This window comes from Stenella coeruleoalba (assembly GCF_951394435.1).
Source record: "Stenella coeruleoalba genome assembly, chromosome: 5".
NCBI classification, from domain to species: Eukaryota; Metazoa; Chordata; class Mammalia; order Artiodactyla; family Delphinidae; genus Stenella; species Stenella coeruleoalba.
The window spans coordinates 86,661,364-86,688,193 of record NC_137150.1 but is presented as its reverse complement, the minus strand read 5'-3'; the positions used below and the strand labels follow the sequence as shown (position 1 = coordinate 86,688,193).

General features: G+C 38.8%; 1 protein-coding gene and 1 pseudogene across 2 annotated transcripts in view; both read left to right on the top strand.

The window, feature by feature from the left end:
* CD96 (CD96 molecule) overlaps positions 1-26,830 on the top strand; it is a gene marked incomplete at both ends in the record, with an annotated part of 85,546 nt that extends 58,716 nt beyond the window's left edge. Inside the window, 7 exon segments of the mRNA XM_079921963.1 lie at positions 9,716-9,797; positions 10,306-10,324; positions 10,328-10,385; positions 20,911-20,976; positions 24,696-24,819; positions 26,723-26,751; positions 26,754-26,830. Of these exon segments, the coding sequence (XP_079778089.1) occupies positions 9,716-9,797; positions 10,306-10,324; positions 10,328-10,385; positions 20,911-20,976; positions 24,696-24,819; positions 26,723-26,751; positions 26,754-26,830 (455 nt within the window).
* LOC307187049 (cytosolic 5'-nucleotidase 3A-like) lies at positions 16,361-17,256 on the top strand (annotated as a pseudogene). The gene is made up of 2 exons: positions 16,361-16,468; positions 16,692-17,256. The product of its transcript is annotated as a cytosolic 5'-nucleotidase 3A-like (transcript).

The window sequence follows — 26,830 nt, the reverse complement described above, 5'->3', positions numbered from 1 at the left end:
TTGTAAGTAAAATAAAATAAATTCATTGAAAATGAAGCAAACATGATGAGGTGATGGTTTACCCACTGAGATGGTCCACAGAAAGCTGTAGTTCTTGGCAATGGTGTGGTGGATTGACAGGTAATAAACAGAGTTCTAAAAACATGGCCAAGGTGAGGATGCTTGAAGAAAATGCGGAAAGACAAGAGAAAGAAGAAAAGGAAGAGTGTTAGCATGGGTACTGCCTTCCTTAATGCGTTATTAAAAGCAACAGAGGACACTGGGCATGTAAAACACCAGGTAGTATAGTACCCGGCTCATAGTGTCAAAATGTTACGTTTTATTATTAGTTCCGTTAAATCCCTTTGGGAACATGGTAGGAACCCAAGGTAGGAAATAAAGTGGTTGAGAAATTAACCAGTCTGTCTTTGTTTAAATTGTTTGGTGTGTGTGTGTTTGTGTGTGTGTTTGTGTGTGTGTGTGTGTGTGTGTGTGTGTGTGTTTTAATAAAAAAAACTAGAATTATGTATCTACTTCTACTTGAGATGGATTCGGTTGTAAATGAAACTCCCATGATCTTATGAGTGGAGGAGGAAAGTGGGCAGTGAGAAAAAGCAGATATATATAAAGTTGGCCTGAAAGGTCCCATGTTATATCCAATTTATTATATTCCCACTACTCTACTCTCCCCCTTGCTCACTGGGCTTCACCCAAATCGGCCTCTTTGCTGTTCCTCTAACATGACCCGGGTGCTCCCACCTCAGGGCCTTTTCACTCATTCCCTCTGCCTGGAAATTCTTCCCCCCAGAATCCACATGGCTCACACCTCATCTTCTCCCAGTCTTTGTTCAAATGTCACCTTCTCAATGTGGGGCTTTCCATGACCAACTCATTTTAAACTGTAACACCCTCTATCTCACTTCCTGTCCTCTTTCCCTGTTTTATTTTTCTCCTTAGTGTCTTTTAACATCTTGTATAATTGACTTGTCTGGCTTTTCCTCACAAGAAAGTAAATCCCATGAGGGCAGGATTTTTTGGTCTGATTTGCCTACTGATGTCTCTCCATTGCCTAGAACAGTGATAACACATGGTTCTCAATAAGTATTGATAACTCCATAAACCTTTGGGGGCGGGGTAAGGATATTTTCTAAAGTACAAAGAAGAAAGTGATTAACAAGGGAAGGGTTTTAGAAAGAGCAGAAGAAGACTCCCTGAAGAAAAAGGCACCTGGTCACAGCCCAAAGACTGGCTAGTCTCATGACAGGAAACTAAGAGGTGATGATGGGAGAGAGGAGAGAGGAGAAAAGCAGAGGATATAAAGGCCTTCTGTTTTGAGTGGTTGTGTGTTAGGGACCATGACTGAGCTCTTCCACGGCTAAACCTTGGTTCTCAAAGATTTCCCGCCAATTAATCTTCCTTGGGCTCTCTAGCGTTTCCTTCCATGCTGTTAACAAGGCTAACTATACTTTTTTTTTTTTTTCGGTACGCGGGCCTCTCACTGCTGTGGCCTCTCCCGTTGCGGAGCACAGGCTCCGGACGCGCAGGCTCAGCGGCCATGGCTCACGGGCCCAGCCGCTCCGCGGCATGTGGGATCTTCCCGGACCGGGGTACAAACCCCCGTCCCCTGCATCTGCAGGCGGACTCTCAACCACTGTGCCACCAGGGAAACCCCCTTTTTTTTAATTTAAAAAAATTTTTATTTTATTGAAGTATAGTTGTTTTACAATGTTGTGTTAATTTCTACTATACAGCAAAGTGATTCAGTTATACATAAATATGCATTCTTTTTTGTATTCTTTTTCCATTATGGTGTATCACAGGATATTGAATGCAAATGAACTTATCTACAAAACAGAAACAGACTCACAGGCATAGAGAATAGACTTGTGGGTGCCAATGGGGAGGGGCAGTGGGGAAGGGGTGGATTGGGAGTTTGAGACTAGCAGATGCAAACTATTATGTATAATGGATAGACAACAAGGTCCTACTATACAGTACAATGAACTATATTCAATAGCCTGTGATAAACCATAAAGCTTAACTACACTTTAAGGCTACCAGAGTGGATTGAATATAATCTTTGGTGTCAGACAGGCTTGGGTTCAGTTCTTATCTCTGCCACCTACTAGCTCTGTTACCCAGGGCAAGTTATTTCACTTCTCTAATACTGTTTTCTTATATTAAAAAAAAAAGAAGTAATATTTTCTAGTTCACATGGTTATTAAGAGTATGAAATGTAAAAATGCATAAAGAGCAACTCTAAAGCTAAGGTTCACACAGTCCAGTCTAAGAAGTAGGCCGGGATCAAAAGAAGAGTCCAGTGAGCAAAATTAATCTTGAAATAAATCAGTACTTTTACTTGTATTTTTTAATTCCTTGAAGGAGGAAGCAATGACCGAATCAATATTTCTTTTTTGTTGTTGTCATTATCATTTTACCCTTTATTCTCCATTTACATCACAACTGCTCACCTGTCTTCTTTATTTGGCACATAGTAGTCGATGTTAAATAATTAAATTGTTTGGAAAATATTTCAATATTTCCCCCAAATTAATCCACACGGGGCCTCTAGCATTTCCCTGCCTTTCCCTCTCCAGCAGTGAGAGGGATGGTCACTGGGAAGATGACAAGAGTCCAGGTTAAGAGATTGGGTTTTGCTTCCTAATGTCACAAGGAGCCAACCAGAATTAGCTCTTATAGAACATATCTCTGTTTCCCCCATCCGACTCAGAACTGTCTTCTGAGTTGATTGGAGCTGTCTTCTGACTTCATTAAATTTCTGGTGGTAACATAAAGGGGTAATTTTTAACATTAGTGAAAAAGCATTTTAAGTTTTAATAGAAATGGGCTTCAAAAGGTTTCAAATCTCGTCTAACCTCATGGCAGTTTATGAATTAATATAGCAAACCATTTTGTACTAAGCAGTGTTTTCCTCTAAACCCCCTCTTCTTTCCTGGAAACCAAGGATCATTATTTTGTACCTCTGAACATGTACAAGGTTAAATAACAATAAACATTCAAACTGAAGAAGAAATAAACAACCAGCAAGCAAAGCAAACAACTGTCTATCACTGGGTTTGGCATATTACTTGCCTACATAGTATTTCATAATATAAAACCAACTACTGAATGCTGAAGAGGTTTTGCCATATTGTGAGTATAAACATAACCTTAAAACAGAAAAGACAAAAAGCAAGTATGGCTTATTCGCATGCTGAAATATGTAATACAAATCTTTTAAAGACTTGACTGAAAGGAATATGAAAGCAAGTCTTATAAAATGCTGTACTTGATGTCAAGAGATTGGCAGATACATATGTCCTCTTATAGTTACAGAATCTCTAGGTCAGGCTCTAGGAAGGGATTGCTTTCAGAAACAGAAATAAAACAAAAGAAAACAGCTCAGAGAAACAAGCAGCGTTGACTGCCACCAGCGTGCCACAGGTTGATCACTGTTCTGCTGCTGCTGAGGCCATGGACGTGCACTGTGACAACACTCAGTTCAGTTCAACACACAGAACAAACACTTCTGAGGGCTTGTAAAGGCCCAGCCCTGGAATAGACAAGTACCACACATTACTAATACTAAACCACAGTGTGTAGACCACCCCAGGGCCTTTGCACTTGCTGTGTGCTCTACCCTAAAGCCCCCACAGCCCCTCCCCTGCCTCCATTCTCCCTCTACATTCCTCAGGGCAGCCTTCCTGGGACTCTGACTAGGCCTTCTCTCCTTCAAATGTTCTCATGTTTGGATTGGTTTATGTGATTCTCTGGTTAATGTCCATATCCTCCATGAACTTAAACTCCAGGGAAGCTAATCATTGTATCCCCAGTGCCAAGTACAAGGCCTGGAAGATAGAGGCTCCCAAATGCTTGGTGAATAAGTGAAAGAATGTAGGCCGGGAGTAGCAAGAGATAACAATGTTGAGATTGTTAGAGGTTGTGTCATGTAATGCCAAGAGGCCTTAACCTTGAACCATCGTGTAAAGCTATCTCTGGCTGGCTTCAGCTCTGACTTCTGCATGATGGACAAAATTCCAGATTAAAGGGATCATTCTTTCAATAACCTATGCAACTTGGCACAGACCCTTAGGCCAAGACCAAAACAAAATTCAGCTGGAGACGAATAAGACTGAAATGACCTTGGGCTCCCTCAAGATAGTGATAGCTGTCATTGATTCCTTTGTTCCCAGAAGCTATGGCACTGATTCAGCCCTCAACAAACTCCACAGGCCTGCCTGTGAGAGGAAGTGCAGAGCTGTTATCTAAACCAGGCAAGAGACAGAGTGAGGCAAAGATCAAGGCAGCATTCATGCCCGAGGCAGTGTTCCTCTTCCCATGGTCCAGGAACAACACTCGCTAGATGGAATCAAACGAATGAATTCTTCCCCTGCAGTAAATCTGCAGTAAGTAAGGATTTATGTCACATTATTTTCTGACCTCTAGAAGAGAACATTTAAACAGTCCTTTTAATACAAATGAAATTCCCAGTTATCATACTTCATCAGGATTCCAGTGAATCCTGCCAAGATTAAATCATATGTTACTAATCAGTGCTAGCACCCAGTGTGGGCAATTGGAAAATGTCTGTTCCTTCTAAGTAAAAAGTATTTTCAAAGGTGGCTGGCAGTTGCATATTAGACTGAGATTTCTAGGTGATGGTGGTAGCTCACAAATATATACAAAGTTCTCTGATTTTTGCTTCCTCGTTCTTTTTCTTCATCATCATCGTCACCCTTGTTATGATGTATCCCCACTGTAAAACCATTCCTTTCTGCTTTCACTTACTAAGTCACTTGGTGAATACTGTGAAGGTCAGTTCTCCCAGTGAGAGGAAGAGAGTGGGGGAGGGAGGAAGAATGAATGATGCTTGCCCATGGGAAGGGAGATAAGAGATCAGACTATGACTGATGAGACTATGACTGACAATGAAAGCCACACTTTCTCCTATACAAGGAACAGAGTTCCAGAGTAAAGGGATAATTCTTTCTTTTATCCTTCTGAGAATTGTTTAAAACGTGGATAGTCTTTGTTCTTTTTCCCTTCCCCTCCTCACTTCCTCTTTCACCTTTTCTTCCTATATTAATTAGGAGGAGCACATCATATCTCTCAGTATCCCACGGTATCCAATGATTACTTATGGCTAGCTTTCTTCTACGCAGTTTTTACTTTGTCTTGTACGGTTACGAGGTAAACTTACAAAATTTAAAAAATAGATAACTGAAGAAATTATTGCAAAGAGGGACAAAGATAAAGCCATCTCGATGAGAGAAAGAAATTCAGATTCACTCTGTGATCCATAGGTTCTTAAAATCGTAATGAGCCAGTTGCAGAGGAGAAGCACAGCTGCTCTTGATGCAGAGACTTCCTGGGCCTTCCTCTAGAGGGCGTGGTGGAGCACAGCCAGCCAAATGCTCACAGGGAGTGAACAGCGGCTGACCTCCTTGCTATTCGACTGCCGGCCAGGGTGGGCCAGTGGGAGAACGCCAGGGCTCAATTCCCTAAGAGCAGTTCTGGGGTGTCCAGGAATGTTATCCCAATACTCAGTTTGAGACAATCTGAGCTTGCCCTACAGCTACTTCGTGTATCCTGCCACCAGTCTTTTGGTGCATTTTTTCCTGCCATTTGTCTTGATGAGCAGTAGGAGGCAGTGAGCTGGAAGTTACAGTGACTGCACGAGAATCTGAGCCACGGGGGCTCAGTGAGGTGGAAGAGGAGAGCTGCAGGTGACTCTGCCAGTAGGCATCAGTCTGCCATCAGAGAGCTAATGCCCAGCACGCTGCCGTTCTCTTCACCCCAGACAGCCCTTTTCTGGTGCAGCCTTTTGGAATGTAATTCTTGACTTGGGCCAGCCTGGGGAGGGAGGGATTGATTACCTGGAATCAGAGTCCTTCTAGAAAGACCAAGGAAAGTGGGTCAATGGTAGAACTCATCAGGAGATTCGTCTATTGCTACGATATGCTTGTGTTTTCAGCACCTGAACTAAACTGCAGATGACCCGTTATATAACTTCTAAGATTACTTTTTAGTGCTTACCTCATGCCAGGCATTCTTCCATGAGAATTCATACAAGTGATGATTTCTCAATCATCACAGTCACCCTATAGAAAAGTACTGTTATTTTAGACACGAGGAATACAAGAAAGAGAGGTCCATAGACTTTACCAAGATCATACATTTAACTTAGAACTAAGCGAGGCTTCAGCTCACGGTATCTGGCTCTGGAATTCATGCTTTTAATAGCTAAGCTACACTGCTTTTGCCCGTCTCCAAGTGGTTTGCAAATCTGTCTCTTAGGCTTTGTATGCAAGTCTAATGCAATGGCTTCCTAGCAGTTAAGAGCTAGAAGGGAATCTGTCTTCTTGGTAGCATTTGACTGCACTGACCCAGCGTTTGGCACATAGCGCTCACTCACAAATATTTGCTGAATTGGACTGACTGGCCCTGCGTCTGGAAACCCTCTGTCACCTTGGCTTCTCTAAGCCATAGCCCCTGGCTTTCTTCCTGCCTCCCTGGGGTCCTCCTTTTCAATCTCCTTTTCTCCTGCCAGTACCTTACATGGAAGTGGTCCTCATCGTTCCATGCTAGGCCCTCTTCTCTTCTGCCAGGACCCATCTTCTTTGGCACTCTCAGTTACTCCAATTACTGTCTACGTGCTGATGTCTCACAAATACTCATTTGCAGCCTAATTTTACTCCTAAGATTCAGACTCACATGCTCAACCCTGTGGAATTGAATGTCTCATATGCACTCAGAATCAATCTGTCCAAAGTTTATTTCATCTTCGTGCCTCTTGCCCTTCCAAAGCTATTTTTTCTGTTTATTTTCTCAGATAATGATGCCTTGATCCAAAAATCTGCCCAAGCTGGAAAACTGGAAGTTATTTTGACTTCTCTCTCTTCCTAATTTCCTACATTCAGCCATTTACCAAGCCTGTAGAGCCCACACTTGAAACCTGTCCACTTCTCTTCTTCCCCACAGCCTTCACGCTATAGTCCAGGCCACCCTTCACTTACCCTGGGGTCAGAGCATCTGTTAAGGACTGGTTGGATATTATTCCTCCGTGGAATCTTAAGGATGTAGCTTCTTCTTACTTCTCTATCCTCGTCCCTGTTCTTCTCACAGAGTGCCTTCAACATTCTGATCGGGCTTCAGTTCTCTCCCACTTTTTCTGTCCACACTGCTTGGAACATTCTGCTCCTCGCTTGCCCCCTTTCTCCAACTTGTCTGGCTAATTCTTGTCACCCTTCAAGCCTAGTTGATACGTCACTTCCTCCAGAAAGCGCTGAGCTCACATGTCTTCGTTGTTTATGTGTTCCTCCTCTGGAATCCCACAGCACAGTGCATTTTCTCTACCATAGTACTTATCTTCTACTGCAATTCTCTTTATACTATTTGTGAGGGAAAGAAAAACTACAGTAACAACAAATTCCAACATTTCATTTTGTTTGTTTATACTTGATATAATACAAATTTATTTATCCTAACAGAAAGAACCAATAAAAGGACAAGCAAGTAGCTGAGTGCTCTGTTCTGTAACCCATGCTGTGGCAGCCCTATCACATTTAAGTTGTGGTTTCCAAGTCACTCTATGTCATAATACCTGGATAGTACATGAGGGAAGATCATGGAGGATCAAATGTGGGATATTTTATAGGACAAGCCTTGAAGTGACAACCATCACTCCCACTCACAGTCCATTGCCTGGGACTTGGTACATGGCCACCACACCTAACTGCATAGGAGGCTAGGAAGTGTAGTTTCTCTGTACCAGAAAGAAGAGGACTGGGTTTGGTGGCCAACCAGTAATCTGCCATATTGACCTTTATTCTCACTAAATTGTATACTCCATAAGGGCAGGGGCAAAAACTCTCATTCTCTGCACTTTGTCTCCAATACCAGTACATAGTGGGAACTCGATAAGTATTTGTTGGATAAATGAAGCTGTGCATATCCTGTCTTTAAAACACTTTTTTCTGCCCATCCTGCTGCTGGCTGCCCATTTTCATTCCTCATACAGCATCACGTGAGACAGCCTATGACACATCTCCCCGTATCTAACTGTATTCATGGAGCTGGTGGGTGGTATGTCTTTGGTGTTCATTGGTAGGCTACAGTGTAAAACGATTGTTGTTGGTCATCTCTTATGTGAGCTTCTTATGAACCACAATGCCATTTATTTATTTATCTTATATATATTTCTTTCAGAGATTTGATTACCCGTGTTTTCTATTTAAGGCATGCCCTTTCCCAGAATCGAGATACCTGGGAAGTTGCCAGGCTATTCACTACTAACTAAAGCTTGAGGGTGAATGAGCACATTGGCTGCCATACTGTAAGGATATTGTTGAGAATATTGTACACATTTTACAGTATCTTTTTTATAAAGACTGGGGAGAAAATTTTTTAATCATAATAAAAAGAATAGCTGTGTTTCTCTTAAAATTGACTGTATTTATCTTATAATGTTCATCAGTGGCATAACATACACTTATATATATATATTTATAGATATTTGATTTTTTAAAAATTTTCTTTATTTTTGGCTGCGTTGGGTCTTTGTTGCTGTGTGCAGGTTTTTTCTAGTTGTGGCGAGCAAGGGCTACTCTTCGTTGCGGTGCATGGGCTTCTCATTGCGGAGGCTTCTCTTTTTGCAGAGCACGGGCTCTAGGAGTGCAGGCTTCAGTAGTTGCAGCACGTGGGCTCAGTAGTTGTGGCTCATGGGCTCTAGAGCACAGGCTCAGTAGTTGTGACGCACGGGCTTAGTTGCTCCGTGGCATGTGGGATCTTCCCAAACCAGGGATCGAACCGGTGTCCCCTGCATTGGCAGGCAGATTCTAAACCACTGCGTCACCAGGGAAGTACAATGGCATAACATATACTTTTTATTTCTTAGCATTGTTACTAGAAAGTTCTGACCAAATGTGCAGTCCATATCTACTAAGAGAACACTACATCAAGAAATGCATTTTATGTAATATCCCCAGTCAGGTTTCAACAAAACTCAACATTCTTTTTCTAACTTCATTTTTCCTTGCCCTTGTTTTCTCTTTCTATCCACTTCTTTTATCTTCTTGCACTTGCATTTATTTATTTATGTAAGCCACCATGAACATGTTTTGGAACAAAGAAGAAATACATATAAATAAAAAATCTATTAAAGATTTGTCTTCCCTAGAGACATATCAACATGTTTCAGTGTGCTGTGGTAGGGTATTTTTCTTCTTCAATCTACCTTGCTTTATATCCAGAGATATTTTCAAATGAATATGAATTAGTCTTTCATTTTGGGGGGAAGGGAGGGAGGAGAATGGGAATTATGATGGCTTATAAAGATGGAGATGATTTTGAAAGCTAAGAATTGAAGTAAATATGAAACCATATTTAGTATGTGAAACTATTATATACAATTGTGAAGATTCACTACAAGATAAGTTCCATGAGGGTGAGGACCTTGTCTTCATTGTTCATTGCATGTCGAATAGTCTTGCACACAGTAGACGCTAAAACAACATATTTTGAAAGTGTGAATATTGGGTGTATAACCACAAGCATAGAACTTTTGAACTCAGTTTCATAATTTATAAAATGAAGCCATTAGAGTATATATTCACTAAGATTCTTTCCAACTCTTAACACTCCATGCTCTACATGCCACCCTTGTTAAGCATAGTGGCATATTTAAACATGTGAAAGTAAATACCTATGACAATTTGGGAATATTTTTTCAAAGTAGGTTATCCAGCTCCATCTTCAACAGCCCTTGTAGATGTGACTACGTCGACTCCAAATGTCACCCCTCCAAGTGCTCAAAGTGAGTATAGCAAGGCTTTCCTCATGTGACTTAAAAGAGACAACACAACACTACAGCTATGATAATATTGAGGTTTGGGCAAAATGCTATCTTTTTTTCATTTGATGTTGATATTTTTGTTTTGAGTTACTCTGTGGCGAGTTATAATCTGGTGACTCTATATTGATATGCCAATCACTGTAATCTTAAAAATATGGGTTGGTGATTTGTTATTATATTGTATTTTTCATTTGTCATGGGATTTTTAAGGTAATGTTAATCTTGACAATACTCCCAGTGATCTGAGTTGGTGACAAGAACAGAAAAAGAAAGAAAATCAGTGACAAGTTGGCATTAAACATAAACTACAGACTTTTGCTTATTATGCCAGCCAGTGTTCCTGTGTAGCAAAGCATATTTTCAATTTCAGATTTCCCCAAAGTCATATAGTTTAAAAATTCAGCACATCAAAGTAAAATTAAATTACAGCCTTACAAGAAAGTGGAATTCTGAAAATTTTGTCTTTCAACCAGCAATTACGACCTGACTACCTGAGGCTTCAACTACTCCTGGACCTCCAGTGGGAAAGACGCCAAATACTGTAAGTGTAACTGTGAGTCCCTTGGAGTACTCTGGGCCTCATTCATTTACCCAACACATATATTGAACAGCTACTGTGTGCTTTGTTTATAATCATATTAACAAATATTTACAAGGCATTGACAATTTTTAAAGCATTGTTGTAGTTGCTAGGGATATATCTGTAAACAAAACAGACCTAAGTTCCAAAATCTGGTGGAAGAGAGACAGACAAATAGTGATAAGTGATACAGAAAAAATAAAGCAGAGAAGGGAGACAGTGAGAATCAAGGGTGAGGGGGCACTGCCCTTCTAAACAGAGTGGTCTTGAAAGGCCTTACTGAGGAAGGCAACATCTGAGTAAAGTAGAGATAAAAAAGCAAACTATTAGTAGATCTGGGGAAAGAGGGAACTAGCTAGAATATGCATATCACTAAAAAAAAACGAAAAGAGAGAGCCCAGTGTGAGGCACAGAAATGGTTTGTTACTTGTCATCTGACCAAGTAGCAGCAGGGTCTGCTGATGCTGCTTTAGCAGGTATTGACAGGATTTGAAAAGGAAATATACTGCCTCTTAGTGGTACAAGACAAAGATCAGCATGGTGGGAAGCAGCAAAGGATGTGTCTAAAGCGAAGAGAAACCTGGATGCCACAGGTGCAGGACTTCTGAATTTAACTCCCGGGCCCTTTGCCACAGAGTAAATGTGTATGTCCTTTTTAAAAAGCATTTAAGTTGTACATTGAAAACCTCTAAAAGTCTTTTATACCCACTGGCTCAGTCAGTCATCTCACTGTTCCTAAGGAACTTGTCCTTAGGAAGTAAATCAAAGAGAGAAAAGGAACCTGTGTAATATCGCTCTTTGAGCATAATTTATTTATTTTATCTCTTTTATGGATGTCAGGTTCACAGATTTCGATTAATCACAATCTTTAATTCATGACACGGTTTCATTCTTAGTCTGGGCATGACGCTCTATAATTTAATGTAACACAATTCTCTCAGCTCATACGTTGATAATGTAATAGACACTCATGAACTCAGTACCCAAATACAGGAATGAAAAGGCAGTATCAGAAGAGAGAGCACACAAAGAGATCCATAAGGCAGTGTAACCTAGATGTATGTCAAAGCTGGCATGCAGAGTACCGTAAAAAGAAGAGACTGTTCAGCAAGTGGACCCAGGAACATTGATTTTTTATAAGAAAAACATGTTAAAATGCACTCCCACCATGCACAGTACACAAAAATAAACTCCATGTAGTTTAGGATATTTGTGTCAAAAAGCTAAATATTAAAACATGTAATAAAATTAGGGTGAACTTCTTCCTGGCTTTGGGGTAAGAAAGGGCTAAAAAAGAGACACAAGGCCATAAAAACAATTGAAAAATTAGAATACAATAATATTAAGAACATTTTTTTCATCAAAAGACTCCTTAAAGACAGTTTAAAACAAGGCAAACTATAATCTGGGAGAAGATATTTGCCACACATACTTGAAAAAGGATCAAGAATATATAGTTAGCAAAGGTTCAAAACTTTATATCAAGAATATATAAAGAATGCCTACCAACCAAGTTTTAAAAAGACAAAAAGCAGTAGGAAATGAACAAATAGGCACATCACAAAAGATGAAACACAAGTAGCTAGAAAACATGTAGAGATTCTCAGCCTCTCTAACAATCAGGACATGCCAGTGAAGACTAAGCTCAGGAAGTCATTTTACACATAATCAACTTGCAAAAATTAAGTCTGGAATTGCCAAGTGTTATATAGGATTTAGATTAATACAATTTGTTATGTGTTGCTGGTGAGGGTAATAATTGGTACCATCTCTTTCCACCACTTAAGCATTATGCTTTATAGCTGAAGAGTTTCATAGCAGACAATTCAACACTTCTACTCCAAGATAAATACCCCCCAGAAAACAAGTTATTACATGTGTCCAGGAGATATGTACACAAACGTTGGGGGGAAAACACTACTCATAATAACAAAAAAACTGTAAATTATCTAAATGGTCATAGTTAGGAGGGTGGATAAATAAACTGTTATATAGTCATATCATAAAATACTATGGAGCAATGAAAAATGAGTGAACGGCAGCCACGTATGACAGCATGAATGAATCTTAATAACACTGTATTGAGTCAAAAAAGTAAACGCCAAGTGACAATATATGGAATGATATTTTAAAGTAAATTTTATTTTTTAAAATTTTAAAAATTTTTATTGAAATAAAGTTGATTTATAATGTTGTGTTAGCTTCAGGTATACAGCAAAGTGATTCAGATATATATAAATATATATTCTTTTTTCACATTCATATTTTTTATGAGATATTGAGTATAGTTCCCTGTGCTATTCAGTAGGTTCTTGTTGATTATCTATTTTATATATAGTAGTGTGTATATTTTAATCCCAAACACTTAATTTATCCCTCCCCTCTCGTCCCCTTTGGTAACCATAAGTTTGTTTTCTACATCTATAAGTCTATTTCTGTTTTGTAAATAAGTTCACTAGTATCATTGTTTTAGATTCCACATATAAGCTATATCATATGATGTTTGTCTTTCTCTGATGTTTGGCTGGCTTACTTCACTTACCATGATAATCTTTAGGATTAAAAGAAAGTACAACCAAACACTATATGGCTTAGACATAATAAGTAATAAAAATTTAAAATATATATAAGTGAGTAATAGACAACATTCAGAGCAGCGTTTGCTTTTGAATGGGCATACAAGGGATGGGACGGGGAGTAAATATTTATAGTGTTATTTTTAATAATTCCAAAATCTGTGTGTATGAGTTTGGGGTAGGATGAGATAATAACTCAATGGATGTTATGAAGCCAAACAAAACAATAGCCAAAATGTACTAAGCTACATAGAAAAGGGTAGAAGCTGGGAATTTTTTACCAATCAGATATTAAATGATAATAAAAAGTATTAGACTGGGGATGAAAGTTCATACTTAATAGATTAACATTTATCCTATGTTAAACATAAAATTGATGTTAACATAAAATTGAGTTGTTTATAATAAACTATGCTGAAACTCTACCTACACTAGTAGTCACCCTTTATTCTTGATACTATAATACAAGAAATTTCCATGAGAGTGTTTTTTTGTTTGTTTACCTGTATCCACAGTGCCTGAGATAGTGCATGGTATTGAGTTGGTTCTCAACAAATATTGTTGAATCAATAAATGAATTAATACTTCTTGGTTACAGGGAAGGTAGATCATGTGACAATGGGGATAAAAATTTATTGGACAATGTTATAGGAAAAAGCTGAACTCCAACTTAAATTTATGCTATGATTGCACATAAATTATCCCATATTTTAATTAGCATCTGATGTTTTCCTTTGTTTATTTGAATTATTTGATTGTCTATTGAAATTATGCTAGAATGTAAGATACACAAGAACAGGGACCTAAGCCTTTTTCTGTTGTTCACTGTAGTATTCTAACATCTGTAATAGTGGCAGGCAACAGTAGGTGCTCAGCGAATATTTGTTGAATGATTGAAAAGGTATGTGTACATTTGGGCAAGGAAGAAAACACACACACACACAGTGAAAAGAAATGATCTGTTTAATTGAAAGTTTTGAGCTTTTTATTTATTTAAATTGTTATTACAATAGCATGTGTGCCCAGAATAAAATCCTTTTTACCCCGTGCAGCCCATCAATATGAAGCATAGAGGCCACCCAAGGTACTTTTTGCCCCAGAAACTAGAAAATTGAAAGGGTCTTGCTTGAAAGTGCTTCCTAATTTACACAAGTATATTCTTGGTCTTTTCAATAGATTTCATAATGAAATGAACTATTGTAATCCTTCACATTTTCTGTCCTTCCCCACTTGAAAACTTCATCTATCCTCAGACATCTCTTTATCATTCTTACCATAAAAATAGCCTTAGAAATTGTGAAATCTAGGAAGGGACGCTAAAACCCAACAAACAATTTTTTTTCCTGGCAGTGAAAACCCACTTTTTTATTTATGCAAGAAGATCTTGTTAACCATTTGCCATTTTTCATCCATAAGCTTAGAGAAAAAATTCCCCACAGTGAGTTGCTCTATTTATAATCATTCACAAAAGCACATTAGGATCCAACGAGTTAATATTGATTGCTCAGTCCCAAACTGTTTTTGAAACATGTTTCTACTCATTGGATTGGACTGCAGTGTGACATCCAATATTAGATGATGCATTTGGCAAGATTCGTGTCAGGCATTGGTAATGGGATTTTCTTCTTCCAATATGTTTATTTCAATAGATTTATGAAATGTTCAGAGGGAAAAAAAGAATGATAATGGATGGATTTCTAGTGAAATAAACCCACTAGCAGTGTGTCTAGGGCCCTTGCTATTTATGAACACATTCTATGGGATATTTGCTTATACATGCATTTTGTATAGCTCATATATATTTGGATGTCACAAGGAAGTTCTGAGTACATTGCATTTACAATAAATTTATTAGTGTATGTTTTAATATATTCTTTTGTTGTTATTTTGTTATTTATTAACTTGAAGAGGTCTTGGCTGCAATTCAAGAGTGCTGGAGTCTAATCCTAGTTCAGCTTCCATATTTCCTTCAGTCTAGAACAGTAACGCGGATTTTACTGTAACCATCTATGAAATGAGGATACCAAATCTGAACTTCTAAATACCCAAAATGTATGAGCTTAATAACAACCTGGGACACACTTTCATCCTGACACAGGTGATCAGGCCATGGAGGAGAAAACTGAAGCTTAATTACTTTTTTCTTTCTGGTTTTTCCTGCCATCCATCTGGCCCAGTGGAGCCTAAAGCCACGTTGAAATCAGCTTGTCTGTCTAAGTTAGGCAAGCAGAAAAATGATACGAGTCTCCATGAGTCCCTAAGCCTCCAATGTATCCCATTACCAAAATCATCAAGTTCACTGTCACCACATGTACGCACACACACACACACACACACACACACACACACACAGGCCTCAGAGTACCTCTTGTCGATCTCACATGAGGTCTTTATTCTGTTCTTTGACCTTGCATCCCATATTCTTCAAAATTTATGTATTCTTCTTAAATCTTACAAGTGCATTTCTTATCCTGTCCCTGGTCCTGGCTGTTTCTCCTCAAGTTCCTGGTAGTTGTGCCTAATAATTTCATAACAACCCCTTTTACTTTCCATAGGCAGAGGGTGATGGAGAAGCTAGAGTTGAGGAGTTGAGGGTCAATGGCAGGGACACAGCAATGCCAGGACCTACAACGATGCTGGGCCCTGTGTCCGGCTGCACCATAATCTCTTCAGTCCCTCCGTTCCCTGTTGGTCAGGATGCTGATTCTCTAAACTCACCATTCTTATCTTCAAATTCTAAAATCTTATATGTCTCAGATCACATCTCTTTCCATTTTCCTTTTATCTAAAACACTGTTCTGCTCCCATTCTGTCACCTAATTCCTCATTAGGTCAGCCTCAAATTAAAGATTTAGTCCTCTGATTTAAAATTCGATCCTCTGTTAAAATACCAATTTCTGGGGGCTCCATGTTCTTCACAGTTAGTACACAAGCCCCACACTTCCAAAGCTCGTAAATGTCATCTTTGTTAGGAAGAGCATAAGGGGGTCCCATTTATGGACTAAGTGATCATGGCAAGAATGGACACAGTAGCTGGTGCCAGTATTTGCATCCTGATGGAAGAGGTGATGCTGACCCAGTATATATTCCCCTTGAAGGAAAAGTTGGGGCAGAAGACCAAGATCAGTGACATCTCTGTGTCCAAGCCCTGCATCTATGATTATTGCTTGCCACCCTATGCCTTTGTTCTAGGACAAAATTAAGGGCAGAACTCAGAGTGTCTTAAGGAAGATTGGTTACTCAATATAAAGTCTGTACATGTAAAAATCATGCCAGAATTTTAGAAAAGTTCAGTTTGCCTCAAGAACCCTATAAGAGTACCAGAAATTACCTGTGATATTGTCAAAAGAGGAGCTGCCAAACCAGATAATTATGGACTTTTGTATGACAGTAAGGATTTTCCTACAAAGGGAAAGATGCCTAACATGTCATAATATTATTGAGAACTGTAAGCTGGTTACAAATGAATGTCAAAAAATGTTATTGCAACTCTGGGCTTCCCTGGTGGTGCAGTGGTTGAGAGTCTGCCTGCCGATCCAGGCGATGTGGGTTCGTGCCCCGGTCCGGGAGGATCCCACATGCTGCGGAGCGGCTGGGCCCGTGAGCCATGGCCGCTGGTCCTGCGCGTCCGGAGCCTGTGCTCCGCAACAGGAGAGGCCACAACAGTGAGAGGCCCGCGTACCACAAAAAAAAAAAAAAAAAGTTATTGCAACTCAAGGAAAAAGACAATGCTATCAAAGTGATCTTGTTTTTACCATAAAAGTACCCTTTTATGGTAGAATGGTATGCTAAGTTCACAGAGTCTCCTTGTCAAATAACCTTTATCAAAAGCTAAATTTAAAGGAATTGTGGAAGAAACTGATGTTATGCTAAAGGAGGGATATAAGAATATATTTGAGAAACTCTAACTACACCATATCCCTATGTTCATATTTTCGACCAATAATGGTGACGTACTTAAGGATGTTATCCATCAAGCTGGTGTTTGTCATCCAAATGTCAAAGTAGTGTTCATTCATGGATTTTGATGAAAATGTGTTCTCAAAGAATTTAAAGGAGAATTAACCTATATATTTAACAAACATGATGATACCTTGAAGAACACAGAATATTTCAATCAATTAAAGGACAATAATAATTTAACTCTGCTGAGAGACTCCCAAGGAGACTTAAGAATGGCAGATGCAGTAGCCAGTGTTTAACACATCCTAAAAACTGGATATCTAAATGATGGAGTGGGTGAGCTTTTAGAAAAAGTATGGTTTTAGAGAAAGATAAATCACTGGAGATAGCCAGCTCTATCTTACTGAGGATTCTATAAACTGGTATTCTTCAGGAAGACCTCTCTCCTATGGGAGCAGTTAATACAAGAACTGCCCATCTCTTAATCTTGCTGAAACGCTCTTAATTGTAATATATTCTTGCTCTTGAAGTTTTTCCTTTACATTACTGAAATATTTTCAGACATGTTAAGTCTATCAGCTGGAAGCTGCTTTTTCTTCGCCTCTCTCAACACACTTTCCTCTTTATTTCTTTTTAACAGATTTTGAAAAATCTTAAAGCCAAAATCAGAAAAATAACTCCCTAGTTTTCCAAAGTGGATTTTGTAATTCAGTTTTATCACACATATTTTGAGATCTTTTTATACTTGAAAAGTTTTCAGAAGACCAACAAGAAATTTTATGAAATGGTCAAATAATTTACGTGATTTTAAGTTAAGTATTGCCAGTTCTGCAATTTGGATGAATCATGCTGATGGTATTACCATCTCCTGAAATTGTATTATGTTTGGTTTTCTTGTTTGGAGAAAATCAGAATTGGCCAGAAAAGACTGGCGCTCTGTATTTAATGAAAAAACAGTTGGTATCCACATGTAACTGATCATTACAGGTGTTCTATATTGACTCGCTGATAATAAACATAAAATAGAAAATCTATTTTTAAATACCCATTTGTCTCAAGGTGATAGCACTTGTTAAACCATTCATATCTTAGCATAAATTAATTTATCATATCCTTTCTTGCAAACAGACTTTGAAGACATAAGAAATAAAGGCATCAGGCCCTAAAAGTAGGAAGTAAAGGAGACACCATATTGGGCAAAAAATCCGTAAGGTTATCCAGAAGAAACTTCCTTCTTCATAATTTTACCTAAATCCAGGCCTGGCTCCAATTTCTTTTTAGTTGGTTTTGCTCTGTGTCAATCAAACTCCTGGCTTAATGGCTTAAACATTAAAAATTGGCATTAAAAAAGTACCCAGTCCATTGTCATCTATAGACCTTGGCATTCTGTCTACAACAAAAAGGATCAAGATCACATGTACAGGGTCATAGAACTATATTGAAGATAAGAACATCTCCCAGACCTAGACAAACTCAAAATAGCTATATACAAAATCACCCTAACCTGGGGGGTGACCCCAAGTGGAGCAGCTGTCACAGACTGTCCTGTGAGCAATCCCCAGAAAGCAGTGACTTTCAGCTCTTCCAAAGGGCCTGGTAACATACCTTTGTCGGCAGCTGTAACTGCTACTGGCATCTAGAGAGAAACCAAGAAAGGGTCAGGCTAAGGGGGGTTTTAATGTTTGTTTTATTTTATTTTGGTTTTGCTTATTGTTTTGGTCTTGACACAAAAGAAAGCATTCAGCTTGGAAAATCATGTATACTAATGTTTTAAATAAATGAGCATAATGTTTTTCTACCGATTATAACCATATACTACTGCAGATATTTTACTTTACATTACATTATAGGCATGTTATCAGGTACAGATATGTGGAGTCTGCCAAGAAGTGGAACTTTCTTGCCAGAGTTGGAGAGCTAAACAAAATGAGTTGATATATCTATTTCAAAGGCCCTATGTGCTGCTGGAATTTGCTGCCATCCACTCAAGGGGAAGGTTTGCCTCTGAATGTATCTAAAGGACTCACCCAGAAGCTAACAAGTCCTGTAACCACAGGGGTCTGATTATTCGCTGTTGACACTTCAGTTTTCATGGTCAAACAATAATGTCAGCTTACCCTTCAGACTATACTACAAAGCTACAGTAATCAAGAGAGCATGGTACTGGCAAAAAAAAGAAATATAGATCAATGGAACAGGATAGAAAGCCCAGAGATAAACCCATGCACATATGGTCACCTTATCTTTGATAAAGGAGGCAAGAATATACAGTGGAGAAAAGACAGCCTCTTCAATAAGTGGTGCTGGGAAAACTGGACAGCTACATATAAAAGAATGAAATTAGAACACTCCCTAATACCATACACAAAAATAAACTCAAAATAGATTAAAGACCTAAATGTAAGGCCAGACACTATGAAACTCTTAGAGGAAAACATAGGCAGAACACTCCATGACATAAATCACAGCAAGATCCTTTTTGACCCACCTCCTAGAGTCATGGAAATAAAAACAAAAATAAACAAATGGGAGCTGATGAAGCTTAAAAGCTTTTACACAGCAAAGGAAACCATAAACAAGACGAGAAGACAACCCTCAGAATGGGAGAAAATATTTGCAAATGAAGCAACTGACAAAGGATTAATCTCCAAAATTTACAAGCAGCTCATGCAGCGCAATATCAAAAAAACAAACAAACCAATCCAAAAATGGGCAGAAGACCTAAATAGACATTTCTCTAAAGAAGATATACAGATTGCCAACAAACACATGAAAGAATGCTCAACATCATTAATCATTAGAGAAATGCAAATCAAAACTACAATGAGATATCATCTCACACTGGTCAGAATGGCCATCATCAAAAAATCTACAAACAATAAATGCTGGAGAGGGTGTGAACCCTCATGCACTGTTGGTGGGAATGTAAATTGATACAGCCACTATGGAGAACAGTATGGAGGTTCCTTAAAAAACTACAAATAGAACTACCATATGACCCAGCAATCCCACTACTGGGCATATACCCTGAGAAAACCATAATTTAAAAAGAGTCATGTACCACAATGTTCATTGCAGCTCTATTTACGATAGCCAGGACATGGAAGCAACCTAAGGGTCCATCAACAGATGAATGGATAAAGAAGATGTGGCACATATATACAATGGAATATTACTCAGCCATAAAAAGAAACAAAATTGAGCTATTTGTAGTGAGGTGGATGGACCCAGAGCCTGTCATACAGAGTGAAGTAAGTCAGAAAGAGAAAAACAAATACCGTATGCTAACACATATATATGGAATCTAAAAAAAAAAGTGGTCTGAAGAACCTAGGGGCAGGATAGGAATAAAGATGCAGCTGTAGAGAATGGACCCGAGGACATGAGGAGGGGGAAGGGTAAGCTGGGATGAAGTGAGAGAGTGGCATGGACATATATACACTGCCAAATGTAAAATAGATAGCTAGTGGGAAGCAGCCGCATAGCACAGGGAGATCAGCTCCGTGCTTTGTGACCACCTAGAGGGGTGGGATAGGGAGGGTGGGAGGGAGGCGCAAGAGGGAAGAGATATGGGAACATATGTATACGTATAACTGATTCACTTTGTTGTAAAGCAGAAACTAACACACCATTGTAAAACAATTATACTCCAATAAAGATGTTAAAAAAAAAAAAGTCCTATTGGTATCTTTTCTTTACTGAAGGCCACTGTAACACACCTGGGCTTTCATTCTTTTAGCTCCTCTGTGGGATAGACATGAGAACAGTCACAACACACTCTCTGGGGCTGGAAAAACCTCTCCTAGTGTTTTCTTCCATTTCTTCTTCCTGCTTTAAATGGCTGTGATCAAAACCTTCCCTATTAGAAACATCTGGACCACAAGCATTCCCTCAACTCCCACTTTATTTTGGGACCTTCTAATGTGTGCTGAATTTTTAGGTTCAATTAAAGGTCAAGAAGAGACAATAAAATAATTAGTCTTATACAGATTAACTTTTCCATTATCTTCTTCCTTTAGCAGCTTCATGGATGCCCAGTGAGACGTACAGTTCATCCCCCTCAAGGGCAGGTTCGACACTTCATGGTGAGCACTTAGGGAAAATTTCGTGTCAGGGAAGGTTGTGGTCTGCTTTATTTGATCAGAGGGGAAAAATGAGAACGAAGCCAATCTCAGGTATTTAAAAGTGCATCTTGATGAAAACGACAGTGATGATAAAAATGACAATGGATGGAACCAAAATTCTTCCCAGTCACTCAAAAAAGGTAGAGAACAAGTCTTAGATTTGTCTCTATTTTATTTCAAAATGAAATCTACATAATAGCATTTGGGGGCCAAATCCATTAAAGTGCATTTTAAGTTTTAATTTTCCATTGGAAAATGGAATGATTTGTTGACATGGATTTGTCTACTCAGATGTTGCAGAGGAATTTTTATTGATCTTATCAAACATATTAGAGTGGGAAGAATCAGTCTTTTGACCCATTGGACCTCTGATAACCTGGGCTACTATGGGTAAGCCTCATCTTCCCATGACACCAACTTCAGACATTTTCCCATAACCACTTCTCATGGAGATTCTTTAGCAGATATTATTTTGTTTTATGTGCTGTGTTGTTTCTCTTTGTTTTCTTTAAACCAATAGGAAGTTTCACTCTTTGGTAACTGTTAGATCCTAGGATACCAGTCCTGCATAAATTGGTCCTTAGTAAATTTTACAGGTAATATTTTAGGAGCATTTAGGCCATTCAGATTGAGCCCTTGCTAATAGCAAGTGAAGTCCAATCACAATTTTACACTTCTTGACCAGGTGGAGATTGTCATTAGGATCAGATCAGATATCCCCTTTATATCCCTAAGTGACACCTTCCCCAGCACAGCCAGAGCATTTTCAGAAGTTCCCACAACTGCCAATGGATCTACTAAAAATAATCATATCCATATCACTGCTGAGTCGTTTACCATTTTTTAAACTTTTATGTTTTATTCACTCAACAAGTATTTACTGAGTACCTGCCATTTGTCAGGTACTGTGCCAGTTGTTGGGTATACATTGAAAACACTTGCCTCCTGAAGATTATAATCTATTATAGAGGATATTTAGTAAATAAATAATCGTGCAATTAAATTTATTTGTGACACATCTTATGGTATAGTACAAGGTGTTGCCAGAGTCTAACAGAAAGCTCTGATTTTAATTGGGGAACAAGAAAGGATTCTCTGAGGATATAGTTAAAATTAAAATCTGAAAAATGAATGAGAATGAGCCAGGTAAAAAGTAGTGAGAAACATTTCAGTTCTGTGAAAGTATAATCTGATTTTTGGAACAAAGAGTATTCCTATAGGGCTTCCCTGGTGGCGCAGTGGTTGGGGGTCCGCCTGCCGATGCAGGGGACACGGGTTCGTGCCCTGGTCCGGGAGGATCCTGCATGCCGCGGAGTGGCTGGGCCTGTGGGCCACGGCGGCTGGGCCTGCGCCTCCGGAGCCTGTGCTCCGCAACGGGAGAAGCCACGACGGTGAGAGGCCCACATACCGCAAAAAAAAAAAAAAAAAAAGAGTATTCCTATAATTCAACTAATAAAATTTTGTCAATGTTAAATGTAATCCCTTGTTTTATATCATAAGAGGTCATGGTATTCAATAAAGTTAGGACCCTCCCAACACAGATCTTGATTGTAAATTCAGAGCCATAATCAACTCTTTCCCTTCAGAAGGTATCCACTTAAATGATGAACGTTCCACCTGGGGACTCAGTTTATTTCATATTGAGGGTCACACAGTCCTCAGTTACTGGAGCGTCATCCATCCTGCACACCACATAGCAGCAGAGCTGCAAACTGACATCCTACTAACATCTTTCACTATTGGTGCCTTAAAGAACTGCCTAATTGAGAGACAGGGCAAGATTGGAGCTCGGCTTCTCCACCAAGACATTCCTGAAGTCAGGGGTCTCATTTTCTATATTTGGTTGGGAGAAAATTAGTAAGCATTGATGGAAGACCTATTAGAAGACCTATTTAAAACCTTTTGTTCTTTCATTTCTCTAAAACTTTGGAGGTAAAATGTTATATTCCACCATATTACCAGTGTAGAGCTTAGTAAGTCTTGACTTCACTAAAACAGAATTTTGTGTAGTCCTAAATTGACCTCTTGTGAGATTCTTTCTTTTGTGATCATGAGATTCCAGTGGTTTGAACTACTGTGAACTCTCTAGCACCTGTGCATACAATGAGCCACACGGTTACGTATTTTAGGACTGTGTGAGCTTCCAGGGTACCCTCAGTGTCTGCTTTGACAGGGCTAGAGTAGCATGAGCATCAGGAAGACCTTGAATCCCTGGATACGTGTTGTAAGAGGAAAAATCTTCAGCACTGATACCCAGTGTTAACATGACATCATGTGGCTGCCATCCAAACTACGTAAAACATAGAAGAGATTTGGTAACTAATATTTGAAATCCAGTTTTTTGGCCTGTAGGTTTTGAAACTTTGCTTTATGAGGCAATCAAAACAATTAAAAAACTAGTCTCCACCTACAATCAGTTTATAATCTAGTTAAAATGATGAAAAAAACAAAAACAATCCAGATAATTCTGATACAAAAATGCACTTTTTGCCCGAAGAATTTATGTAATCTGAAGAGCTAATGATCTACCTATAATGTATTAGGAATTTCACTGGAGTGTTGTTAGAAATAAGAAAAGCCTGGAAACAATTTAACCATCTAACATTAAGAGGCCAATTAAATAAACTATGGTAGATCCATACGTTGGGGAACTAGCCAGTAATTTAATATTGTAGAATGAGGAAAACCTCTATGCACTTCTGTGAAAAGTATTCCAAGAATATTTTTTAAGAGAAAGAAACCAGGAACAGAACAGTATGTACAGTATGCCCCCATTTGTAATAAGAAGGGATATATATTCGTGGTACATATATTTGCTTATATATGAGTAAAAAATTTCTGATAGGATACATAATTAACTATTAAAAGTTATTGCCTCTAGTGTGGGTAGCTGGCATCTGAAGAAGTAAGGATACTTCCTTTTCATTGTAGTTTTGTATTTTTGTGCTATTTGAATCTTTAACGTGATCATAAAACACTTTTTAAAAAGGAAAAAATTAAGCAACTATATAATTATAAACATTCCCTTTTATTCTCTGCCAGGCAGAACCAGACAGTCTTATTTCCTAAGAGAGTTTGTTTTCTTAATTTTTCCTTCATGTTAGAGAAAAAGTAAAACAGTCCTGAATATTATATTTATATTGCCTCTGGCCTTTTTGGCTTTGGACTTTCAGGCCTTTGAATTGTTATAATGCTTTTTTCTTTCCTCCTCCTCCTAACACACGAATATTCCATAAAGCATTTAATGACTCCTTAAAGAATAAGAAAATCCAAAGCTAGATCAATATTTCTACATATAAAGTTTTCTTTACTGAAGTGAATTTGGAAAACAAATTTACAGATGATCAGTTTTATTTAGTCATTCTTACAAATACCATTTCACTGGGCACCATGTGCCAGGAATTGTCCAGGGTCTTGGGGGAATGAAAAAAGAAAGAAAAGATCAGTTCTGGAACATTCTAACAAGAAAGACATTCATGTGAAAAAAAGCAATTGTATAAATGCAAGAACAGATATGAGAACAAGGCATAGATATGGTCCCAGAGCATGACTGTGATCAATGAACACCCCATGGCCTTTGGAGAAAACGTGTTTCAGGTAAGCAAACTAATTCAATTCATCCTGCCTTCCAGTTGCCAAACTTTGGCATTAAAGTTCATCTCTCTTTATGCCCTTTTCAGGTATTGTGGTTAATCAGCCCAAAGATGGAATGTCCTGGCCAGTGACTGTGGCAGCTTTGCTCTTTTCCTGCCTTGTACTGTTTGGTCTTGGAGTGAGAAAATTGTGTCAATACCAAAAAGAAATGTGAGTCCAATACTAAGATACGCAGGAACAGATACTTTTTTCAGTACAAAATATTCACTCAGCACTTTAAATATCATTCCTAGCATTTATCTCGTATTTAACTGAGGAAATAAGGCTCAGAGAAGCCCAGAGAGGCTACCTAGCTTCCCCGGCACCACACAGTTGGGATTAGATGCACAACTTCCGACTTTGTCCCACCTCTCCCTGTTCAGGCTCGAGCACTCACTGGATGGAACAAGTCAGTGGGCATGAAATGAGAACTGAAACTGATTTTTCTCTTAATCTTCATTAGTTTTTTCATTTTCATGCATCTCTGAATTGCCTGGGCCCCGCTGGGCCTAGATGCTCAAGTGTGAAATTGAGTGAGAAAGGTAATTTTAAGAAATTTCCACCTGCTTTTCAGCAGAATGGGCTTTTACTGCCCTTTTCCTGTTTCCCCACGGGGAAAAGCAAGCAAGCAAGCAATGAGTTACCCCTTTTCTGTCTTATTGAAATATTTTCCAAAACTCTCCTCCCTCCACTCATCTTTCTGAAATGACAGGGAAGGTTAAGCCTCACTTTTCTGACTCGGCTACTTTGGATCAGTCTGGATTAGGCCATGCCTAGAGGAGACCCTCAGAATACACAGAGCTGATCTTCCACGTGTCTTACTACTCCTGTCTCAGATAACGTTGACCATGTACTCTACCTTCTACTTAGAGTACCCTCGAAGACTCTATAGCCATGGGCAAGGAGTGTTTTGTGGTGAATAAAACACCAAACAGAGTCAGAAATTCTGGATTCTTGTCCAAATACTACACTTTGGCCACCACGTGACCTTGAGAAATTCTTAATTTCCCATAAAAGATAGAAGTGCAAATTTCTTAGAATTTTGTCCACCTTTTGATATATATATTGTCTCCATTAAAGCATCAGAGAACCAGGTAATAGGTGTTGGGATTTTTATATTAAAATGAGAAAACGGGAATCTGAAAATATGAATTGATTTTTTTATTGTTCTGCATTCAAATGTCTGTGTTATATAGAGATGAAAAACAATCTCTCCCTCTCTCTGGAGAAATTAAGGTACTATGGATTGATAGACAAAGACTGGAAGTATCTGAGTCATGGACATAAATCTGCTCACAGATATACCTCTATTTCCTGATATCAAGAGAGCTGGAGCATTTGTACAGCTGAATGCCACACTCACCTTTGTGCTTGAGGTGCTTCAGAGAGAGAGATGAATTGTGCTAACATAGAACAGTACTTTATACAAAGACAACTTTAAGAATATTCACTAAAACAAACAGAAGGGATGTGGGCATCATCCATCCAGTACCAATCCACTCAGAGACTCAGGAGAGTTTACTTCCCGCTTCCATCCTTCCCCACAGTATACACACAGTGAGTGAGTGGGTGAAGGTTGGGGGTAAGGTTGGCAAAGGGACTATTAGAAAAGCTGCCATCTTTGGTCCCAGAATTTTAAAATTTTGTCCCTGAAGGAATGTTTTAACCCACATAAGAGAAACACTTCTTCTATTAGGAGGCAGTTGCCATGGAGAGTGTAGGTTCTGGTTAAAAGGCTTGAATTGCTGGTCTGGTTTCTTTGAACAAGTTGCTTAAAACCTCTGAGCCTCAGTTTTATCTATGGAATGGTGACAATAATATTCAATTCCTAAATACAAATTATATAATGCTGTGATTAAAATGATTTACAAATTATAAAGTATCACATAAATATTAATTAATGCTACTATCATAACAGGACTAAAAAGCAGGTTACGCCAGGAAAAAAATCTGAGAGAACCAGGGAAGCATGTCTCTTTCACTTTCTCTGTTTTCTACTTTAAAAAATATATTATACATACATACATCACCCCCTGACATTCTCAGCGTTGAAGGAGCCGTGTTTTGTTCCTAGCATGGAAAGACCTCCACCTTTCAAGCCGCCTCACCTCCCATCAAGTACACCTACATTCAAGAGTCCATTGGAGTTGATCTGCCTTGTCATGAGCTGGAGACACTCTAG